Source organism: Canis lupus, chromosome 32 (genome assembly GCF_011100685.1).
Source record: "Canis lupus familiaris isolate Mischka breed German Shepherd chromosome 32, alternate assembly UU_Cfam_GSD_1.0, whole genome shotgun sequence".
Lineage (NCBI taxonomy): Eukaryota > Metazoa > Chordata > Mammalia > Carnivora > Canidae > Canis > Canis lupus.
This window is the reverse complement of record NC_049253.1, coordinates 17,593,055-17,614,816: the sequence shown is the minus strand read 5'-3', so window position 1 is coordinate 17,614,816 and position 21,762 is coordinate 17,593,055. Positions and strand designations below refer to the sequence as shown.

Sequence of the window (21,762 nt, the reverse complement as noted above, 5' to 3'; positions counted from 1 at the left end):
TGGTCTGTAGTTTTCTTTACTTGCTTTTTCTTTTTTTTCTTTTCTAGCTTTGGTGCCAGGATAATGCTGGCCTCAAATAATGACTTGTGTAATATTCCTTCCTCCTCTTCCTGAAAGGGATTGGGAAGAATTGATATCATTTCTTTTGAAAATATGTAGAATTCAGAATTGAAGCCATTTTCCTTGAAATTTTCTTTATGGGACCATATAAGACTTTCAATGCAATATCTTTAATTGTTTTTTTATTTGTTCAGATTACCTATCTTCATGAGTCAGTTTTAACAATTTGTTTCTTTCTAAGAATTTTCCCCACTTCATAAAATTTTCTAATTTGTTGTCAAGCTCATTTTTTGTGTCAGGTAATATCATAGATTACTGTTGGCCTTGAATCACTTTTTCTTGGCATCCACCCATTTGTGGCTATGGAGGGATAAAATTCCACGGTACAAAACCAAGTTGCCAGATGGTTGTCCCATTTGGTAGAGATTAGAGAAGACAGGTGTGGCACTGTTCTTTGGTAGTCATGGGCTGGAAAACATTCTGAGTTTAATGCAATCCACCACACAAGTTTAACATTTCAGCATAAATTTTTATACTTACTCTTGTGTTGGGGACTTTGTAATGTTAAGGTAGCACTTAAAAGCGGAATCTTTGTCACTGTTACATCTGTGCCAGTGAAATCAGTCTTCATGACATCACTGGTTGTGGTTCCTAATTATGTAAAAAAAATAAGCAGCCATCAGGGGTGTAATCAATAAAAAGAAGTCTTATTAGTATTAATATTAACATCCAGTTACAACTTGAATATTAGTTACTGAAAATCTTCTGATCAAGTTTTAGAAAGCCGACATTCTAGCATTTACCTTTTGGTGTCTGGTTAATCACGTTAAGAAAACAGAAGCATAGTAGACTCTTCTACATGTCTGCTATAGTTTATCTCATTTGACCAGAACAGTAATCTTATTAATTAAATAATAATTGTGATCATAATTTTATGTATAAGACTCAGAAAAGTTAATTTCCTTATTGTCACATAACTTGTAGTAAGAGAGAAGCAGGATCTGGATCCAGCCTTTCTGATGCAAAAGTTAACTACTCAGCTACCCTAGAAAGGGGATGTGGTAAGGAAGTGGTAGTACTTGAAGATGGTACCAAGGTTCCCATGCTGTCTGGGAAAGAATCTTCAGGTAGATAGAATAGATAGCAGGAGAGGGATAATAGGAATTCCATAGGATAAACTTTTAATTGCATTTAGTTCATTTTTTTTGGAGGGGGAAGGAAAATTAACAACAAAGAAAAGAACTTGAAGTAACAAATTGAGAGAGAAATCTTTGAGAAAATGAAGAAATATCTTATTAGCATAGATATTGATGTTCACGATAGCATGGAAGTACAAAAGATCACCCAAAAGGCAGAAACTCAACACTTGAGGATGAAGGGACATGTGGGGATAGAGATTTGGCTTCTTATAGTAACTCCAAAAACATATTCTTGGAAAACCCTGGAACAGGATTTCCTCTTTAGAAATTTTTGGTGAAGAATTCTTCTGCTGAGTTAAAATAGAAAACCATGAAAAAGCAATCCTGGTGGCCTAAAGAAATTCCTAGCATAAGGCAGATTCAACAGTCTTGGACATGGAAAAGAGGATATATAGTTAAGAAAGATGTGGGAAGCTGGAAGATTAGAAAAATACAAAGAAGAGAGCAGAATAGTGGAATAGCTGGGGATACAATGCCAAAGAGTTTGCTTCGAGAATTATCTATTATTGATGTGGATTATACTTCATAGAAGAGGGTAGAATGAGAATGAGATCCCACACTCAACTCGGGACAAGTTGTTAATTATACAGTGTCCTGTAGGCAATGGAAGGAATCTTGCATGCTTTAAAGATAACTAAAGTATTTTTAAATATACCTACTGGACCTAAAAAAATAAATAGAAGGAAAGATGTGGAGACAAATGCTGCAACAGCCATAAATTTTGAAATTTTACTAGTACACTGAAATGTTTCAAATCCTAGACTCAAGAGACAAGAAAATGGGTGACCTACATTTATTAAGAGATGAAAATCATAGTCTCGTATTAACACCTTGTTTGAAAAATTTTCCCAATTGCACTTTTGGTTTGTACTTAGTAGATTCTGGATGTCTGCCAGGAAGTGATTGACATCTCAGAAAAAAATGAAACCAATCTTAAATCTGTTGTTTAAATTTATATTGTTTGCTCTCCTTCAGTTTTTCTGTCTGGCCATTTTCCCCCTGATAACACTATGTATCTGCTTTGGTCTACAGGCTTACTGTAAGCCTAAGTAATATATGTATTGGAATATGACAAACATTATTTTGCTTGAGAAATACTAATTGAAATTGTGACATCAAATAATATTGACTCCACTTTTAGGATTTGTGAAATTCATGCCCTTTTAAGTCTTAGAACTTTGGTATAGGTAGAGTGAATGAAAGATAAAATATAGGAATTTTAAAACCATATTCGACTTGGAATAAGAAAAGCTTCACACAAGATGCTTGAAAAGTCACATCAATACCAGAGTATAAGAGCAAAGAAAATACCTTCCCTGAAACCATACCCTGAAGTGAAAACCATTGGCTAGAACAGAGTAGAATGAGGGATAGGGGCTGTTTTATAATTGCCTTGAAATTATTGATGTGAAATTCATTTTGTATATTTCAAAATGATTAAATTTTTTAAATAAAGTTTTGGGAGGAGGCAATAAATATATTATCTATATTAGGAATTTAAGATGTGTTTGTAACAAATTGGCAATTGACTTGAAAGAGAGGGTTTGTGGAGTTAAAATTCTGCAAGGCGTGGGATTAAGCAGCTTATTTCCTTTGGAACTATATAGTTTGAATTACAGTATTGTTTTATCTAAAGCACATAGCAAAAGCTGCTTGTGTGGTCCCTTTGTCTTCAGAAATAGAATATGGGATAAGTGACTTTTTGACAAAGTTACCATTTACTAAAACATATGCTAAGAATACTAATACTGTGGTATGTTAATTTGGTTTTATGTTTAAGAAAAGACATTTTGTAGTCAAATTAACTGGAACTACACAGATTGTAAAAAGGCCAAATGGATGTCTTTGTGATAGGATTACTAAAATTAAAAGAAATGTTATTATGCATTGTGACACCCCAAGAGGGTAGTCTTTTCTAAAGCAATTGCCCAAGGACCTTCATTTCCAGGGATCATTTTATGGACTACTTACTGCTCCATAGAAATTCCGTATCCATGGTAACATAGGTAGTCTAGGATAAACTTAATTAAAGTAATGTCCTGATTCATTTAAGTGACTTCTGGGGGTAATACTAAAGAGTCATTCATGGAAAGATTGGGAGGAGCCTAAATACTTACACCAGTGGTCCTATGGAGATGCATCAAAGCAGCTGCAAAGGCCAGAAAAATGCCTCTTAAGATTTTTTTCAGATTTTCTGATCTTAGCATTCAAATGCTAAGCCCAAGAAAAAATATATATAAGGGGGTGTAGGCCAAACACCTGAACAAGGAGAGCTCAGGACTGCAGCTCCTCCAGTACTTCACTCAGATAATGGAACCAGGCTACAATGGAGTTCCAAAGAATCTGAAGAAAAAATGGTGATGGTGGAGGTCAGTGTAGGTAAAGTAGGACTAGAGCTCTCAGTGAGAGACAAGAAGAGGAAGGAGTTTTATTTCTGTGTGAATTCTGTATTTCCTCTTCCTTATTATTTAGATGGGTTAAGGTATATATGAAGAGCCCCTTGAAATTGTGCATTTACCAATATCCTCCCTCTTGCTAGACCACCTAGAACCTAGGTATAAAGTGAGAAAGAGTATTTAGGTGTCTTCAGGATCTATCCATTTTCTAACTCAGTTTATAAAGCGAAGATCATATGGGAATTTGGGACTGATGCCAGGCCAGGTACAAAGTGTTACCTATATTGACAGTGGCTCTTTGCTTATATACCCAAGAAATCAAGTGGTTTACAGTAGTTTGGTGACCTCAGAAGGATCTAGTAATTTATGTTTCTTTTTAAGCCTTTGTTCTTCCTTAGAGACTTCATTAATAAGTAAATATTGACTTTCCACTTCTAAAAAAATCTAGTTTAATAGATTTTTTTTCTAGTTTAACAGTGTTTCTTGGAGCCAAACCAAATATTAATAGGGTTGTCTCCTTCATTTTCTCAGATCTACTCACCCTATTTATCCACATGTTCTTACACATCAGTGAATAATTGACAACAGTGCTTATGGGGACATTTGAGCTGCCCCTTTGAAAACTGTGGTTCGTAACAATTATAAATAGGGTTACACTCATGTCAGATGGTGGGTATAAAATAGTTGTTTTGTTTGTTTTCTGGTTGTAGAATGCACATTACTTCTTAAATTTTATTGTGAATGGCATTTAAATAACATAAAAATACCTTATTTCAGTAATTTTAAACTGTACTACTGAAGCCTTAAGGGCTCAGTGTAGAAGCCTCACAGACTACCGTTAGCAGTAAGAGAGAGAAGCAGTAGAAGTCGACCCTGCCTACATATACATATCACCACCACATTGCTTCAAACAAGTAGTTCAAATGCAATTTGTTTGATATATTGGCATTTTGACTTCCTCATAAAATTTTATATGGAAATGTATCTGTCAATTAAAACATTTAGATAATAATTGTTTTACTTAACAATGAGGATCCTAAAATGGTAACCTTGCCTATCAACTCTAAAAGTAAGACAAAGAATGTCAGAGTAGGCGGAAATCAGAAGATCTACTGTTATTGTGAAATTCAGGTGTTAATAATGAACGGACACTATACACAAGAACATGGCCTTTCATCTGGATATATTTAATCTTTTTAATTTTTAAATTTTTTGTTTATTTTTTTTAATTTTTATTTATTTGAGAGAGGGAGAGTGAGCGTGCACATGCTCAAGAGAGAGAGAGGGGAGAGAGAGAGAGAGAGAGAGAGAGAAAGGGAGCACCAGCAGAAGGAAAGGGAGAAGCAGGCTCCCCGCTGAGCAGGGAGTCTGATGAAGGGTTCCATCCCAGAATCCTGGGATCATGACTTGAGCCCAAGGCAAACACTTAACCAAATGAGCCACCCAGGGGCCCCCATATTTATTCTTTTTTAAAACACAATTCTGACAAGCTTCTCAGAGAAATTAATAAAATAAAAAGTTGGTTCTTTAAGAAGATTGACAAAACTGACAAACTCTTAGACTGACAAAGAAAAAAGAGAGAGGACTCAAATTGCTAAATCATGAATGAAAGTGAACATCTTTCTAACATCCTTATAGAAATAAGAAGGGTTATAAGGCAATACAATGAATGATCTAAGATTTCACTTATATTAGATTATATAATCTAAGTGAAATGGGAAAATGCCCAGGAAATCACCAGTCACCACCAAAACTGAGTCAAGAAGAAATAGAAAAATCTGAATAGACCTGTAATGAACAAAGAGATTGGCTTAGTAACAACAACAACAACAACAACAACAAAAATTCACAAAGGAAAACCCAAGACCAGATGGCTTCACTAGTAAAATCTACCACATATTTAAAGAATAATTACCATGAATTCTTCACAAACTCTTCCAAAAATTGGCAGAGGAAGGAACACATCCTAATTCATCCCAGGAGGCTAGTATTACCGGATACCAAAATGAGGTAACAATATCACAAACCTGTATCCCTTGTGAATATAGACACAAAAATTCTTAACAAAATAATATAGATCAAATCCAGTAACATATAAAGAGCATAATACACCATAACAAAGTGTGATTTATCTCAGAAAATCAAGGTTGGTTCAGCATATAGAAATCCATATTAATACATTATGGGATAAAAATCTCACAACAATCTTTATGCTGAGAAAAAGCATATGGCAAAATCTAATACCTTTGAATGATAAAGCACTCAACAAGCTAGTAAGTCTTCTTCTGAAGACTTCCTCAACCTGATAAAAGGCATATATGAAAACATCATGCTTAACACAATAGCATCATACTTAATGGTGAGAGACTGAAAGCATTGCCCTATAATTAAGAACAAAACAAGGCTGTTTCCTCTTAACCTTTCTTTTTTTAAAGATTTTACTTCTTTATTCATGAGAGACACAGAGAGAGGCAGAGACATAGGCAGAGGGAGAAGCAGGCTCTATGCAGGGAGCCTGATGTGAGATTCAATCCCAGGACTCCAGAAACATGCCCTGACCTGAAGGCAGACGCTCAACCAGTGAGACACCTAGGCATCCTCCTCTTAACATTTCTATTCAATGTTGTACTGGAGGTTCTAGCCAGAGCAAATTGGTAAAAAAATTTTAAAGAGCATCTAAAAATTTAAAAATAAAAAACATCTAGATTGAAAAAGTAAAACTATTTTTACTTTGCAGATATTTGCAGATAAATCTTGTATACAGAAAATCCAAAGGAACACACATGCACAGATTAGAACAAATAAATAGATTCAACAAGGTGGCAAGATACAACAGCAATAAATGAAAATAAATTCCATTTCTATAGTACTAATGAACAATCCGAAAACAAAATTAAGAAAATTATTTCATTTACAATAGCATAGAAATGAATGAAATGTTAGGAATACACTGGACAGAATAAATGCAAGTCTTCTACATTGAAAACTACAAATGTTAAAAAAAGAAGTTAAAGAAGACCTAAAATAACAGAAAGTTGTCCTGTATTCATGGATTGGAAGACTTAAGATAATTAAGATGGCAATACTTCCCAACTTGATCTGCAAGTACAATCACAATCCCAACTGCCATTTTGAGAAATTGACAAGTTGATCCTAAATTTCATATGAAAACTCAAGTGAACCAAAATGGTGAAAACAATCTTGAAAGAGAAGAAATAATACTTAATACTTAATACAAATGATAATCCAGAGTGTATGATTTTGGCATAAAAATAGATAATAGAGATAAATGGAATAGATTCGAATCTAGGAAAAAAAAGCCTCATACGTTTATGACCAGCTGATTTTCATGAAGGGTTCCAAGACAATTCAAATAGGGAAAGAATAGTCCTTTCAACAAAAGGTATTAGGACAACTGGTTAATTATATACAAAAAAATGAAACTGGACATCTAAGTCACACCATATACCAAAATTAAAGACTTAAATAGAAAATCTAAAACCATAAAATTCTTAGAAGAGATAATTGGCATAAATCTTTGTGACGTTGAGTTGAGCAACGGTTTCTTAGATTTGATCCCACTGACTGAAGGAAACCTGAATACATCACCCTGAAATATGTCTCTTTGACATGAAAATGATTTTGAATTGCTGCCAAGTAAGATGTAGCCAATGCAGCAAAAGTTTTTCTGCTTAAGGGCAGGATATAAATTCTCCTTTTACTGGAGACAGACTCTTATCGGCCCAGAGAAGGCACTAGAGGAATCTGCAAACAAATCTTACTCCACTAGTTTCATTCCAGATTTTTATCTTCCATTAGTTAGCCACCTTTGGAAGCCTAAACTACTTTCTTTTGTCTAGTCATTTCTCTACAAATTTATTGTTTTTTTGTTCAAGATGCTTTATATAAGCCAAAATTTTAAACCATTGCTTCGAGTTACTCTTTGTTTCAAGTTTCTCACGTTTTGTGCACTGCCAATGTTAATAAACTTTTTTATCTTGTTAAGTGTCCCAGCTGAAAACCTAAAATGGGTCAAGTTTTACCTTCTCTACATGACAGAAAAAATATAAATAAATTTTCCTTCATCAAAACTAGAGATTATAGTGCTTCAAAAGATACTGTCAAGAAAATGGAAAGACAACCTACAGAGTGGGAGAAAATATTTCCAAATTATCCATCCAATAAGGCTCTAGTCTCCAAAGTATATTTAAAAAATGCTTACAACTCAACAATAAAAGACAACCCAATTTTTTTTTAAAAATGGGCTAGAATTAAATAAACAGTTTTCTAAAGAAGATATACAAATGGTCAACAAGTACATGAAAAATATTTGACATCATTAGTCATTAGGGAAATGTAAATCAAAACCACAGTGAGATACCTCTTCATACCCACTTGAATGGCTATGGTGAAAAAGATAGACAGCAACAGTATGGATTAGAAAATGGACAATTAGTGTCCGCCTACATTTCTGGTGGGACTTTAATATAGTGCAGCTGCTTGGGAAATCAGTTAATCAAAAAGTTAAACATAGGGTTGCCATGTGACCCAACAATTCCATTTTAAAATACACACCACAAGATAAATGAAAAGATGTGGCCACAGAAAAACTTATATAACAATGTTGATAGCAGCATTATTTATAACAGCCAAAAGTAGAACCCACTGAAATGTCCATCAACTAATAAATAGAAGTGGTATATCCATACCATGAAAAACTTTTCACTTATAAGGAAGAATGAACTATAGATAAATGCTATAGCATGGATGAACCTGAGAACATTCTGATGTAAAGAAGACACAAAAGATCATGTACAATATGATTCCACTTATGTGATTTTTTTTATGTGAAATTTCTAAAATAGGCAAAGGGACAGAAGGTAGGTTAGTGGTCCCTGGCAGTGGGGGAAGGAAGAAATGGGAAGTGATTGGTAATAGATACAGGACTTCTTTTTGGGGTGATGAAAATGTTCCAGAATTAGGTAGTGATGATGGTTGTACAATCTTGTGAATATACTGAAAATCACTGAACTGTACATTTCAAAAGAGTGACTATGATGGTACATGAATGATATATATGAAAGAAAAAATGATTACAAATGATCATTACTCACCTTCACTTTTAACTGTTGTCAGTAATGAAGGATGTGTTGGCCCCAAAGATGCATTTAAGGATTTCTTACTGATTATTCCTAGTTTGATAAGATAGATGAAATTATTATTAATCACAATTTCATCTCACCTATCAAGGAATACATAAAAGTTAGTCAAACCTGAAGCTGAACTAGCATCCTTCTACAGAGGTACTGCATCAGCTTTTGCTTATCTTTAATTTTTTTCATTTTGTGTCTCCTTTGTCTGAAGTAAGGAATGTAAGTACTAAATGCTTGGGTGACCCAATGACAACCCTCCCACCCATTCATACACACACATATGCACACACATTTTTTCTATGATAGGCCCCAAAAGCAAATTTTCACTGCAGATTGTTACTTGGGTATCTTTAAATGTGCAAAAAAAAAATATATATATATATAAGTAAAAACAAATGATTTAAAATGATCTATGATATACATTTCATTTTGTTGATTTAATTATGACACTGGGACTCCCAAATTAAGAAAATTATAAAGGAGCTTGCAAACTCCTTAATTAATTAATTTGGTCATGTATGAAACATTCACTGAGTTCCTGCTCTGTGCAAGACCCTTTTCTAGACTCTTGCGGGCAGTATCCAGCTCTTAGTCATCTTTTTAATCTAAGCGTATCAAGGATAGTTCTTGGCATATGGTAGGTATGCAGTAAATGTTGTTTCAGATAAGGTGGCATTCATACAAGACATGGGATCCAAGGAAAGGAGAAAGGTTTGCTTCACATAGTGAATATGACTTACCTGTTTTTGATAGCCACAATAGTCAACATCCTCTTTTTAAAACACTTTAGGATATCCTCTTATGATTAGGCATAGGTCCTATTTTTATTGTGATATATATATGTTTAATACTGGTTCATAAAGGTATGCATGCTGTATTTGGAGGATAAACAATTTGGCTCTGCACAGTTTAACACTTTAAAATCCATCCGGGATAGAGTTTTCAAGGGTAAGCTGTCTGGAGCTATATATCAGAAAATACTAAGGAATCACAAAGAATATAAGACCGTTGGAGGATCTCTGAGGACAAATGCCTCCAAGCAGGTGGTGGAGATTTTATCTTCTGTTCCTCTGTCCCCACTGTTTATTAGAGAACATAGGTTATTATAGAAATGGAAAGAGACTTTAATATAACAGGTAGATTCTGGGAATTATAATGTGGAGAGTGCTGAAGCACTTAAGACTTTCTAAGTCTTCTGCATCCAAGATGTGGTTATATTTTAAAAGAAGAAACCAACAAAGGAAGTGTTATTCCTAGAAGCTAGGTAGGTTTGAGATTTTGTATTGCCTGCTCATAGGGATGCCATCGTGTTGTTGTTTTTTTTTTTTTTTTTCTGAGAGAGAGAGAGAGAGCACACTCAAGCTGTGGAAAAGGCAGACGGAGATGCGAGAAAGAATCCCAAGCAGACTCCTTGCTCAGTGCAGAGCCCAATGTAGGTTTGATTTCATGACCCTGAGATCATGACTTGAATCCAAATCAAGAGTTAGATGCTTAACTGACTGAACCACTCAGGTGCCCCCAGAATGCCATCTTAAAGTGAAGATGTCCCTTCCAGCCAGATGTAGTGAATTTGTTTTCACTTCAGCATTTCTCTTGGCATTCTTGGTACCAATAGCAGGTTGAATTGAATTTTTACAATCACCTTGTTTCATATGCTTCACTGGGATTTGTCTCATATATCTCTTGAAAACTCAAGAATAAAGATGATTATAGGAAATAATTGGGACACATATAACAATAATCATGAATATAAAAAGTATCAAGTTACCCAGTTCTTGAGTTTCTGAAGCCCTTGACCCTTTTCTTTTATACCTATCCTGACATCATGTTTGATAGAGGGAAATTATGTAACAAATTTGATCTTCGGCCCCAGAATTCAGTCCAAATCTATTCAATTTCAATTTCAGCCTTGGTCTTTGGAAAACTGAATTGCTAAATGGCTATCCATTTCTGGTGTTCCTGAGCTTGTGTGTGAACAGTGATCTTGTGATCATGCTCCTGATCATTGTATCTAACCAATGTAAATATTTCTATAGCAGAAACAGAACACAATTGATATTAGATTTATTATTAATATATGAATAGTCACCTTCAAATATGGATAAGCATTCTATATACATAGCTTATAATAAAATTCTAATGTGCTAGATATGTTGAAATTCTGAAATATAAATGCATCCTTATTATTGCAAAAGTAAAATGTTGCACTAACGAGGGTTGTGATTTCTGTTAATTTTTTGTGCATAACAATGGTTAAGTACTTATTAAGCCTAGTTAATAAAAGAAATAGATTGAATTTAGCATCAATAATAAAAGAATAACATATATAGTTAAGGATATTATATAATTTTGAGTCAACATGTTTATAAAAATCACTAAAATATAATTATACTCTGTGAAATTTTTAGTAAACTACCATTCATAATATCTTCCAAAATAACCTTTTAGAACTGTTTAATTCCATTTAGGACATCAGAGTTTTGGGAAAATGTCTAATTTGCAAACACATTTTATATCTTGTGAGTCTAAACTAAAAGCAAAATGCCAACTTTATCATTTCAAAATTCCATGAAAAAAGAAGAACCAAAAAATCTTCTGCAAAGATATTTCAGGTAAGTCATTTCCAATTCAAACTCCACAAGGAATATAAAGACAACAAAGAAAGGAAGAAATACATGGAGAAAAATGTGGTACGTAAACTTATTTTCCCACCAATATAAGAAAGCTTATAAGACTGCCTTTTAAAAGTCCTTTCTTTACAGTTTCATCTTAATTTCTAGAGAAGAAGTGCTCTGTAAACATCACCATAGCTGGCACCCTATGTAGAAGAGATGGCCAAAAATACCTGGCTTCTCTACTGACCTTAGTTGAAACAACATCTATTTAGTATCAGAAATGTGAAATATTAGTGCTAACAAATTAAGTCAGCTAATTAAAAAATGTTTGACTATTAAATGCTTGAAAAAACCAATCTGACTATTAAATGCTTGAAAAATCAAGCTGAATAATTATATTTTAAGAATGAAATTTCAGGTTTATTTTTGTATCTTAGAAGTTCATTTTATGATGTCTGCCAAATGTTGATGTTAATTCTGGCCACTTGGCCTTTGAACAAAACAGGCAGTGCAATTGATACATATCTAGAAAGGAATAGAGTTCCATCTCTCTAGCTGGGTAAACCTCTGAAAGCAAACCTTACTCGAAGCAAAGCTCCATCAGTCATCTCTAATACTGTGGCTACGTCGCTGCAAGAAGAGTTTCCATCTCAGTGGCACATTTTCCACTTTTCTGATGATGGAATTTCTGTCATTGTCAAGAGAAAGAAAATTTATGTGCTTTAGATGGACATAAACACTATTAAATCAAGTATCTTTAGACCTTTAAACAAGAAAACTTGATTGGAAAGCTTTAAAATAAAAATAAGTTTCTCCATGTATTTTTTTTTTTTTGGTAAATATTTTATTGTGTCTAAAATGACTATGGTATCCAGGGCACCTGGGTAGTTCAGTCAGTTAAGCCTCCAATCTTGATTTTGGCTCAAGTCATGATCTCAGGGTCATGAGATTGAGCCCTGCATAGAGCTCAGTAGGGAGTCTGCTTGAGTTTCTTTCTCTCTCTCTCCTTCTGCCTCTCCCACTACCCCCTTCTCAAATAAATGAATCTTAAAAAAAAAAAAAAAAAAAAAAAACACTTGGCAACTAAAAAAATGGAGAAAGAAGAAAAAAAGAAAAGGAAGATAGGAAGGGAAGCAAAGAGGGATTCAGGAAGGGAGAGAGGGGGAAAAAATAAAAATGAAGCAAATATAAAATCTTGATAATTATTGATTCTCAGAGATGGGGATACAGGATTAATTATAGTACTCTTTATCATGGGTACATCTGAACATTTTTTAATAAAAAGTAATAAAAATAAAAGCTTCATTGGCCTATTACAATTTGTACAATTGAATGTGAATAATTTAAAATTCATCTGGGAGAACTTTTGAAGAACAGACTGGAGTTTAGTTTTTGTTAACCGAGTAATATAAAGCAGTGAAAGTGCCAAAAAAAAGAAATTTAGAGGAAAATATTTATGTGTGTGTGTGTGCATGTGTATGTGTCCATCTGATTTCAAGTGTTTTCCCAAGCAACTTGTTTCAGATAAGGGGCTTCAGTGACCCACTACAGCAGCCACCAGTGGTAAAGTTGTTAGGATAGTCTCCTCAGTTTATATGAGCAGGTATAGAGTTTCTCTTCCAAGCTGGGAAGGAGGGATTCATTCATTCCCAGTGTTACAAATTGCAGTTCTGCCTGAATTCCTTCACTGAACCCTCCACCTGTCCCTTTCTTGGTCACTTAACTCAGTGGTAAGGATCTGTGTTATTTGGATATTGTTATGCCCCACAGGTCACTGTGGTCGGGCTAGCAATCATCTCACTGAGAAAGCCTAAGTTCCAAGGATTAATGTAAAAATTGCAAAACTTCAACTCTTTGATTCAGCACTCAATGTCAGCACCCATTTTCTCTTTACTGGTACTTTTAGGGTGATGTTATTGATTACAAAAATAACATACTTTTACCAAATTAGTGCAGTTTTATGCCAAAAAAAAAAAAAAAAGCTGCCAACCTACAGAGAGAGTGGCAGAGAGAAAGAGAGAGGGAGAGAGAAGCAGCAAATACTTATACTTTGTAAAAGTCTGAGAATGCCTCTGCTAAAACCCTGAAAACGTAGGGTTGAAACAATTTTTAAAAATAAAATAAAGGGCAGTCTCCCCTTGGCTGTCCTGCCTGCTATTCCTTTGCAATATATTTAATAAACTTCTATTTCTTTAAAAAATAAATTTTAAAAATTAAAACTACAATAGGCAGGAGTTGGCTGGATTCACCATGGGTCCTGGTTTTTTTTACTGTCATTTGGAGTTTCCCTTGGTTGACAATATAGGTCATACGACATTCTGGGAACAAAATCCCCTGTGCTGCCCTCTTCATACAATGCTTTCTCCTGGTTTGGTAGAGAAATTCTAGAACTGGTTTGGTTTCATCTTAGAATTGCACATTTCAGAAATAATTGACTATATTCATCAGACACTTTCTTTGAAGATCATCACCCCCATTTAAGTCCGGTGAACTAGCTCATTGGTTCTCTACATGTTCTTGAACTTGGTCTTAGAATGAAAATTAATGAGGAGTAAGTGGAGAGGCAAATAAGACAGCAGAAGGAATTTCAGTTATCTCCTCATTAGGGAATATGATTTTTTATGTCCTCTTATGACCTTAGCATTCTAAGCAGAGTTTCTGCCCATAAGGGATAAACAAGTAATTCTATTTTTCTCTCTCCATTGATTATAGAACCTGAATGATATGCCTCATTTTATGTGTGCTGCCAGATGGACACTGCAATATGCATTGGATTGATAACCTCTTGGGGTTTTAATTAAATGACACGAGTGGCTCATTTTACTTTTCATGGATGCTTAGAATACCTAGAACCATGAAACATGGTGTAGTTGTCCCTTAGTCCAGGGACAATAATGATGATATTGCTACTGAACTGCACAAATTAAATCTATTCTTGGCCCAATATAACTAACAAGATCAGTCAGTTATTAAATACTGTTTCAACTTGTTAACTGTGCTGCTTAAGTGGACAACTGGAATATTTAGAAACATATTCTTATGACTCAGGAAATGGTAATTTTTTTTATTCTCTAAAAATAAACTTTGTGTATGTAACATTCACAATAGGATTATTCTCAAACAGGAAATGATCCAAAGGGATATCATCAAAGAAGCCCACTGTGATCTCAGGGTTCTGTATTCAACCCAAAATAACACATAAGTTTCAAAATAGTGAAATAGCACAGGCCTTCGTACTACCAATAGATATAAGATCTCAAATTATTTCTCAGTGATTAAATTATATAGATGCTACTATATCATCTGTTAAAGTTAGAGTAAATTTCACTAAGAGTTAATCCTACCTGTAGAAGACGTTCCACCTATCAATTCTGTAACAGGATTTGACTTTGTAGTTGGTGTTGTTTGTGCTGTAAATGTTTGTGCCGCAGAAAATGTTGTTGTTGATAATACAAGAGTGGCTGTATTGTTAACATCTGCAAAAAAGAAATTGTGTTAAAGTAGTTGCATTAAATTTTACATTTATTTTGCCAAGTAATGGACTAATACATTTAAGCAAAGTAAACAGTAAGTAGGGCATGGATTTGAAATTAATTCTCTAATTGTAAAGAATTCAGCTTTCAGTTCAGTATTCATTCACTAACTCCATGTGCTTCTCACCAATGGCATGAATTTCCAACATAGCTGGCAGGAGTAGTCTGTAGTTCTGAAACAAAATGATATCTGACAAAACTAGTGAGGAATAAATGTATAAATTTGAAATGTAACAATATTTTTAAGCCAAATTAACTAACATTGTCAGATGAAATAGTTAAATGGATGTTCTCTGGGCAATGGATGTTTTACTAAATATTTTCATAGCACATTGAACTTATTAAGTAGTAAAATGTCAGTATTAATTCATCTTTTCCTGATATAAAACATTTCCCTCCACTTTCTCTCTATATATCTATTTCAAAGGAAGAATAAATTTTTTTAAGAAAGATAATAAATTTTAAAGAAATTCAACATTTTAACATGCCTAAATGTTTGGCAGTGGAGCCACCATAAATCTGCATTTTCAAGTGATTTAGTTCTCTAAATTGTAACACTCAAAGGCACAGAAATGAAGTTGATACATTACATATATGTTTATTTTTAATAATTCTTTTTTTGTCAATAGAAAGTCAATATTTAATAATTTTTAAAACTCCCATTAAAATACTATCATTTTTTTCAAAGTGAAGTATTCCCAGTGATTTATGGAAATATTTATTTTACATAATATTACTGAATTTATTCACATTTATAGAATCTATTTAATCCTGCATTTGTTGATTTTGTCTCTATACACTTACTGTTGTGATGAAGATCAGAAAATAACAAACAAATGTGTACAAAGGACTTGGATAAAGTATTCACGTCCATGAAAGGCATTGTTTCCATGTTGTTACTTCTGTATAGAATATATACTATAGCACCTTAGTTAAAAGGATGGACATTGAGTGACAAAGACTTATGTTTTGATCCCAGTCAAACTGAATATGTTAGTATGAAATTAATTCTCTAATTGTAATGAATTCAGTTTTCAGTTCAGTATTCATTCACTAACTCCTTGTGCTTCTCACCAATGGCATTAGTATGACTTTTCAAACTTAAATTTTATCCAAAATTTTCCTCTTTCGATCTGGGAAAGCTAATAATCTTGCACATCAGTGAAAAGCAGTATTTCAGATGTCATGAGATAGAGTGGACTTCTTGTTTCATTTTATAGACTTGAGGTGCTTGGAAATGTTGGCACTTAGCACTGGCTTTGTTTATTGACAGTACACAGAAATTGCTTGATGTATTCAGCATATATAGATCTGTTCAGCACATTCAGGAATGACAGAAGTGCCTTTTCACAGACTTTAAAGAAATCAAGTCAAAAGCTCTTTTCACCTCTGGATATACTTCACATGCTTGCTCTCACTCACCTCCTCCAGCAGGGAGAAGGAACACAGCAAGCATGCATGAGGTTATCTTTTCTGTTTTAGTCATTTTGTTCTCGCTATCTTTCATTTCATCCTAGAGTCTATGATGTAACACTGATTTCTAAGTTTAAACTGAAGTTGAAGAAAGTTATGCAAAGAAGCACATACTGCTTTGATTGGAAAATTCACCTATAAATAACATAAATGATCCCTATCTGTGGACTTGCCAAATAATAACAACCTCAATTTCTGAGTACAGTCAACATCTCTAGAGACTTTGTATTTCTTTCCTCCCTCCCATCCTCCCTTCCTTCTTTCCTTTTTCTCTTCCAGAAACACTTACTGGGTAATTAGTGTGAAAAGCATGATTAGATCTAATAATAATAATAAAAAAAACTGTATTGTAGTACATGATATCACCTGTGAGGAATTCTCAGTCTGGTAAGGAACATAATGCCTATACACAATAAATAATAAAGGTATTCTGTACAGGGTGTGTAGACCAGTATTTTTCAAACTGCAAATTATGATATAAGCAAAGAGTAATTAAGATCTATTTAGTAACTTGAAGTCAGAGCTTTTGCCAAATGAAAAAGGAAAGAAGCATTGGAGGGATATTACAAATAATGAGGATTAAGTATTGTTTCATGAAGTTTGTGTGCATGTGTATGTGTCTTTGAATAAAACATGTGTCAGTGCAAAATATGTCTCCTGTTGTGATTCCAGTTAAAAATTTGAAAACGACTGGACAAGGAATTGGACAAGAGTTTATAAGATAAACGATGCCCACCATGCTGGCAAGAACAAGGATTCCTTTATGAGAGAGCTGACAGAGGAGCTAGAGTTTGAAGACTAAGTAGCATGTCCACATAGCTAGAGGCAGTGGCATGGACAAAGGTCTGGAGGGTTAGTGAAAGGTAATTGAGAGAATAGCAAACAGTTGTCTTTTGGTGGGATTGCTCTATGCTATGAAAGGATATGGTGGGCCTTGTCTGGTACAGTACTGGAGGCTAGATCATAAAGGACTTTGAACACCAAACCAGGGACTTGGGACTTTATTAACAAGTCAGTGTGGAGCCACGGAAAGTGACTACTTAGAAATTCTACTGTAGAAAAAACAATGGGGGAAAGGGTGAGGCAGAGAATGAGAGGACACCAGCTGAACTGGATGGCAAGTTCACATTTTTCTGTTTACCAATGGCTCTGACTTCTTGAAGTCATCATATGAGATCAGTGACTTCATATACATAAGATGACTTGAGGCAAACTACAAGTAGACACGTTTATTAGCTGCTGGTGTGGTAAGATTGAGACTAGGATGTACTGCAAGGCAGTACGAAGTTCCTCATCGGACTTCAATACAGTTGACCACTTATTTCTCGGAGCAAAATCTTAACCCAGTAGCGCTCATTGACATCTCCATTATTAGTTCTTCAGATTGTCCAACAACGAGAATGCCCTCCTTCAGCAAGGGCTGACAAACAGTATTGAGTAGTTAACTCAATTAACATGGGTGCCAGGTTCCACATAAGCACTTTGTGTGGATTACCTCCTTTAATCCTTAAGAGATGCTTAGATGTCCATATTCATATGATCACTGTTGTACGGATGAGAACACTGAGGCTCAAAAAAGATAATCCACTTGCCCAAATTATACAGTGGGAAGTAACACAGTTGGAATTTTAACCCAGGTCCCTTTGAATCCAGAGAAGATACTCCTAAACACACAGATCTTGCTATAGGAAGTTGGTTCCATACAAAGCTACATACTCTTGCTCAGCCTACTCTCTGCCTTTCACAAGGTATGATATTAAAGGGGTATAAGTGACTAGATGCACAGATGTTTTGCCCCCATGTACCTAGAATGAGGAAACAGACAAAATATCTCACTGTTTTTCTTCTTAAAATTAATACCATTTTGTTATATACATTGCATACATATACATATACAATGCGTCCATATATAAATATCCATAAAATGTTTAGACTTAAAGCTTTGAAAGAAATTTCCAATCTACTATAGCTATTTATGTTTGAAAAATAAAAATAGAGATTTACTCAGTTGGAAAATTCTGCAGATAGAAACACTCTCTTATGATACACGGGAAAGAGTTATTCTAACTCCTACTGTTGAAGGTTTTATTGATCGTGATGCAAGTAACCACCAGTTATGCTTCAACAACATTTTCTATAAATTACTTTTAGGTCTGATTTGATCTCATAATAAACTATTGATGAAAATGGCTTACTCTGAAGTATTTTCTTTTTACAAGACATAATGAGGTAGCATTTCACTTTTATCTCCAAAGTAATTAACAAAGAGACCTGTGCTTCACATTTTTGCTTATGCTCAACCAGATTAGTACTGCTCTTAGGATGTTGTAAGAGAAACAGATGGCATTTTGTCCTGATTCTACCCTATACCCATACACTAGCTGAGAGAGCAAGAGAGATATTATGACAATTAGTTTCCTATACTTCAAAAGGATGAAGCAGGATTGGGATTTTTTTTTAATAGCTATATTTTAATTACAGAAGACATGAGAACTTGGAAAATTCAGCTTATGGCTGAAAACCAACTATCATATTTTCTCCTGTTTTCAAGTGATTAGGTCATCTACTCCAATATTCTTTGGCATGCCTTCTAATTACGTTTTGAAGTAACTCACAAGTGGTCTCTAAAAGTTAGAATTTCATCTTTCCTCATAACAAGAAACTATCTGTCCATTTTATTTTCTCCTACCAGGTCTGCATCTAAAGTCCACTGGAAAACTACTACTAGACAGGACAGATCTTGGCTTCTCTAAATAGCACAAATACTGAATGACAATAACTTAGAATTCTAGGCCTCAAAAGAACTTGTAAATATCCTATTTTAAGAGAATCCCTACATTTTATAGCTTAGAAAGTGTATGAGTTTAAGGTAGTTTCAAAAGATCATAACACCAATTACTAAAAAAGGTGCTTTAAGTCCCAAAAGAGAACTCTATATTATATAATATAGAATAATCTTTTTTTTTTCTCTGATTCTATTAGGCATGTGGAGTACACTCCTGACAGAGACAATGCTGAAGTTTCCCTTTGAACTATGGGAATAAATATTTACTTTGTGAGTTTTAACCATAAACAAAATTTCAGAAGAAAGTTTTAAGCTCTCTAAGGAAACAAAAGGGTGATTTCTTTAGAAATATATGGGGTATACACAAAATGCTAATTAGTAAATGGTCTTATAACCCTCAAAGTACCATTCTTAGTAATAATTTCATAACTGAGATCAATTAATCTGTGGGATTAAAGGTAAAGTAGATAATTTTATATTTCAATAGCTTAGAATGTATTATTCCCACTAATTCATGTTGTTTTCATACAATGCCACTTCCTATACATTCCCACTTCCTCAAGCTTTTGAAAACTTTATATAGCTTTTTTTATTGAAATAAAGTAACTGTTAGTTGTTCAGTTATCACTTGTGGATGCTTACCCCCTATGCATCTCAGTTTTTTTTTTTTTAATTTATTTATGATAGTCACAGAGAGAGAGAGAGAGAGAGAGAGAGAGAGAGACATAGGCAGAGGGAGAAGCAGGCTCCATGCACCGGGAGCCCTACGTGGGATTCGATCCCGGGTCTCCAGGATCGCGCCCTGGGCCAAAGGCAGGCGCCGAACCACTGCGCCACCCAGGGATCCCTGCATCTCAGTTTTATAATGAACATAGACCCACTTCTTAAATTTGCATGTGATAGTAATGTATGAATTGGGATATTATAAGTGGTGAGAGGGACGGTTTTCACAGTAATTTGTCAGTAATTGCTAGTATTACAATCTTGTTCAAATGACACCTTATTTTAAAAAATCTTTCTTAAAAAATATTTATCTACTCATGAGAGACACACAAAGAGAGGCAGAGACATAGGCAAAGGGAGAAGCAGGCTTCCTGAGGAGAGCCAGATGAGGGACTCAATCCCAGGACCCCTGGACCATGACCTGAGCCTAAGGCAGAAGCTCAACCGCTGAGTCATCCAGGTGCCCCAAGTGACACCCTAATATCTTCTTTGTTAATAAATAATCATTAGTGAAGTTTCAATTGAAAATTTCAATTTTCCCCACTCATCCAAAAATATATATATTGAAATATATTAAAAATATATAAATATATAATATACTACAAATTGATATAAAAGTAAAATACATTTATATTTAATATAATGAAATAAACAAACACATAAATAAATAGAGTAATACTTGGTATATTCCCATCGAAACAGTATCTTCTGAAAGACAAGACACCAACTCCTTTTGATTAGCAGTGTCTTATCAACAGTCTTATGCTAATGGTGATCTTTCTCTTTTAAGATAGCTAAATTTTCTTTGTGGTTTATTGCCAACCCAATTAAATATGGTTAATTTTTTTTTCAAATTCAAATAATTATTATGTGATGATGTGTCTTTGATGATTTCTATTATTTGCACTGACCCCCAAATTTCATAATATCTTATTTTGAATCTATAAGTAGCTCACTAACCAATGAACTATTTACTTCACTCTTTTTTTTTTTTTTTTTATTGGTGTTCAATTTACTAACATACAGAATAACCCCCAGTGCCCGTCACCCATTCACTCCCACCCCCCGCCCTCCTCCCCTTCCAACACCCCTAGATCGTTTCCCAGAGTTAGCAGTCTTTACGTTCTGTCTCCCTTTCTGATATTTCCCACACATTTCTTCCCCCTTCCCTTATATTCCCTTTCACTATTATTTATACTCCCCAAATGAATGAGAACATATAATGTTTGTCCTTCTCCGACTGGCTTACTTCACTCAGCATAATACCCTCCAGTTCCATCCACGTTGAAGCAAATGGTGGGTGTTTGTCATTTCTAATAGCTGAGTAATATTCCATTGTATACATCAATAAACAATTAGTAAGTATCTATTTCTTTCTTTTTTTTTTCTTTTTTTAAGTTGAGAGAGAGGAGCACAAACAGGGGGAACGGCTGAGCCAAAGGCAAACACTTAACCAGCTGAGCCACCCAGGTACCCCAAGCATCTATTTCATCAGGATCTAAGCAAAAATAGAAAAACATATTTTTCCCAGAGGAACTAAGAGTCTATTCTGATACTCAAGCTATGCCTCTGTGAAACAATTATAAGATTATGCTAAGAGGCCACATAAAAATGGTGCTTATTAATACTATGCGCAACTGGTTTTATACAATGTTAAGTGAAATCAAGTTAAGGTGATGTTTCTCTATGTGTCAGAAATAATCAGAATCACTTTCTTGGAAGAAGAGATTCCAAGAGGAATCTGGTAATTGACTACATCAAGGGGGGAAAAATGTTTCATGGGAGAAAAGGAAGAAAAGATATTCACATAGAAGAAGAAAGTCAA

At 34.3% G+C, this 21,762-nt stretch overlaps 1 protein-coding gene across 2 annotated transcripts in view; it reads right to left on the bottom strand.

Annotated features, from left to right (window-relative positions):
• Window positions 1-21,762, bottom strand: part of EMCN (endomucin) — a 119,925-nt gene that overhangs the window by 68,884 nt on the left and 29,279 nt on the right. For both annotated transcript variants that reach the window (XM_038582027.1, XM_038582026.1), the window contains exons 2-4: window positions 14,768-14,899; window positions 8,770-8,847; window positions 601-711 (exon numbers count right to left, since the gene is read on the bottom strand). In XM_038582027.1, the coding sequence (XP_038437955.1) occupies window positions 601-711; window positions 8,770-8,847; window positions 14,768-14,899 (321 nt within the window). The remainder of the gene's footprint in view (window positions 1-600; window positions 712-8,769; window positions 8,848-14,767; window positions 14,900-21,762) is intronic.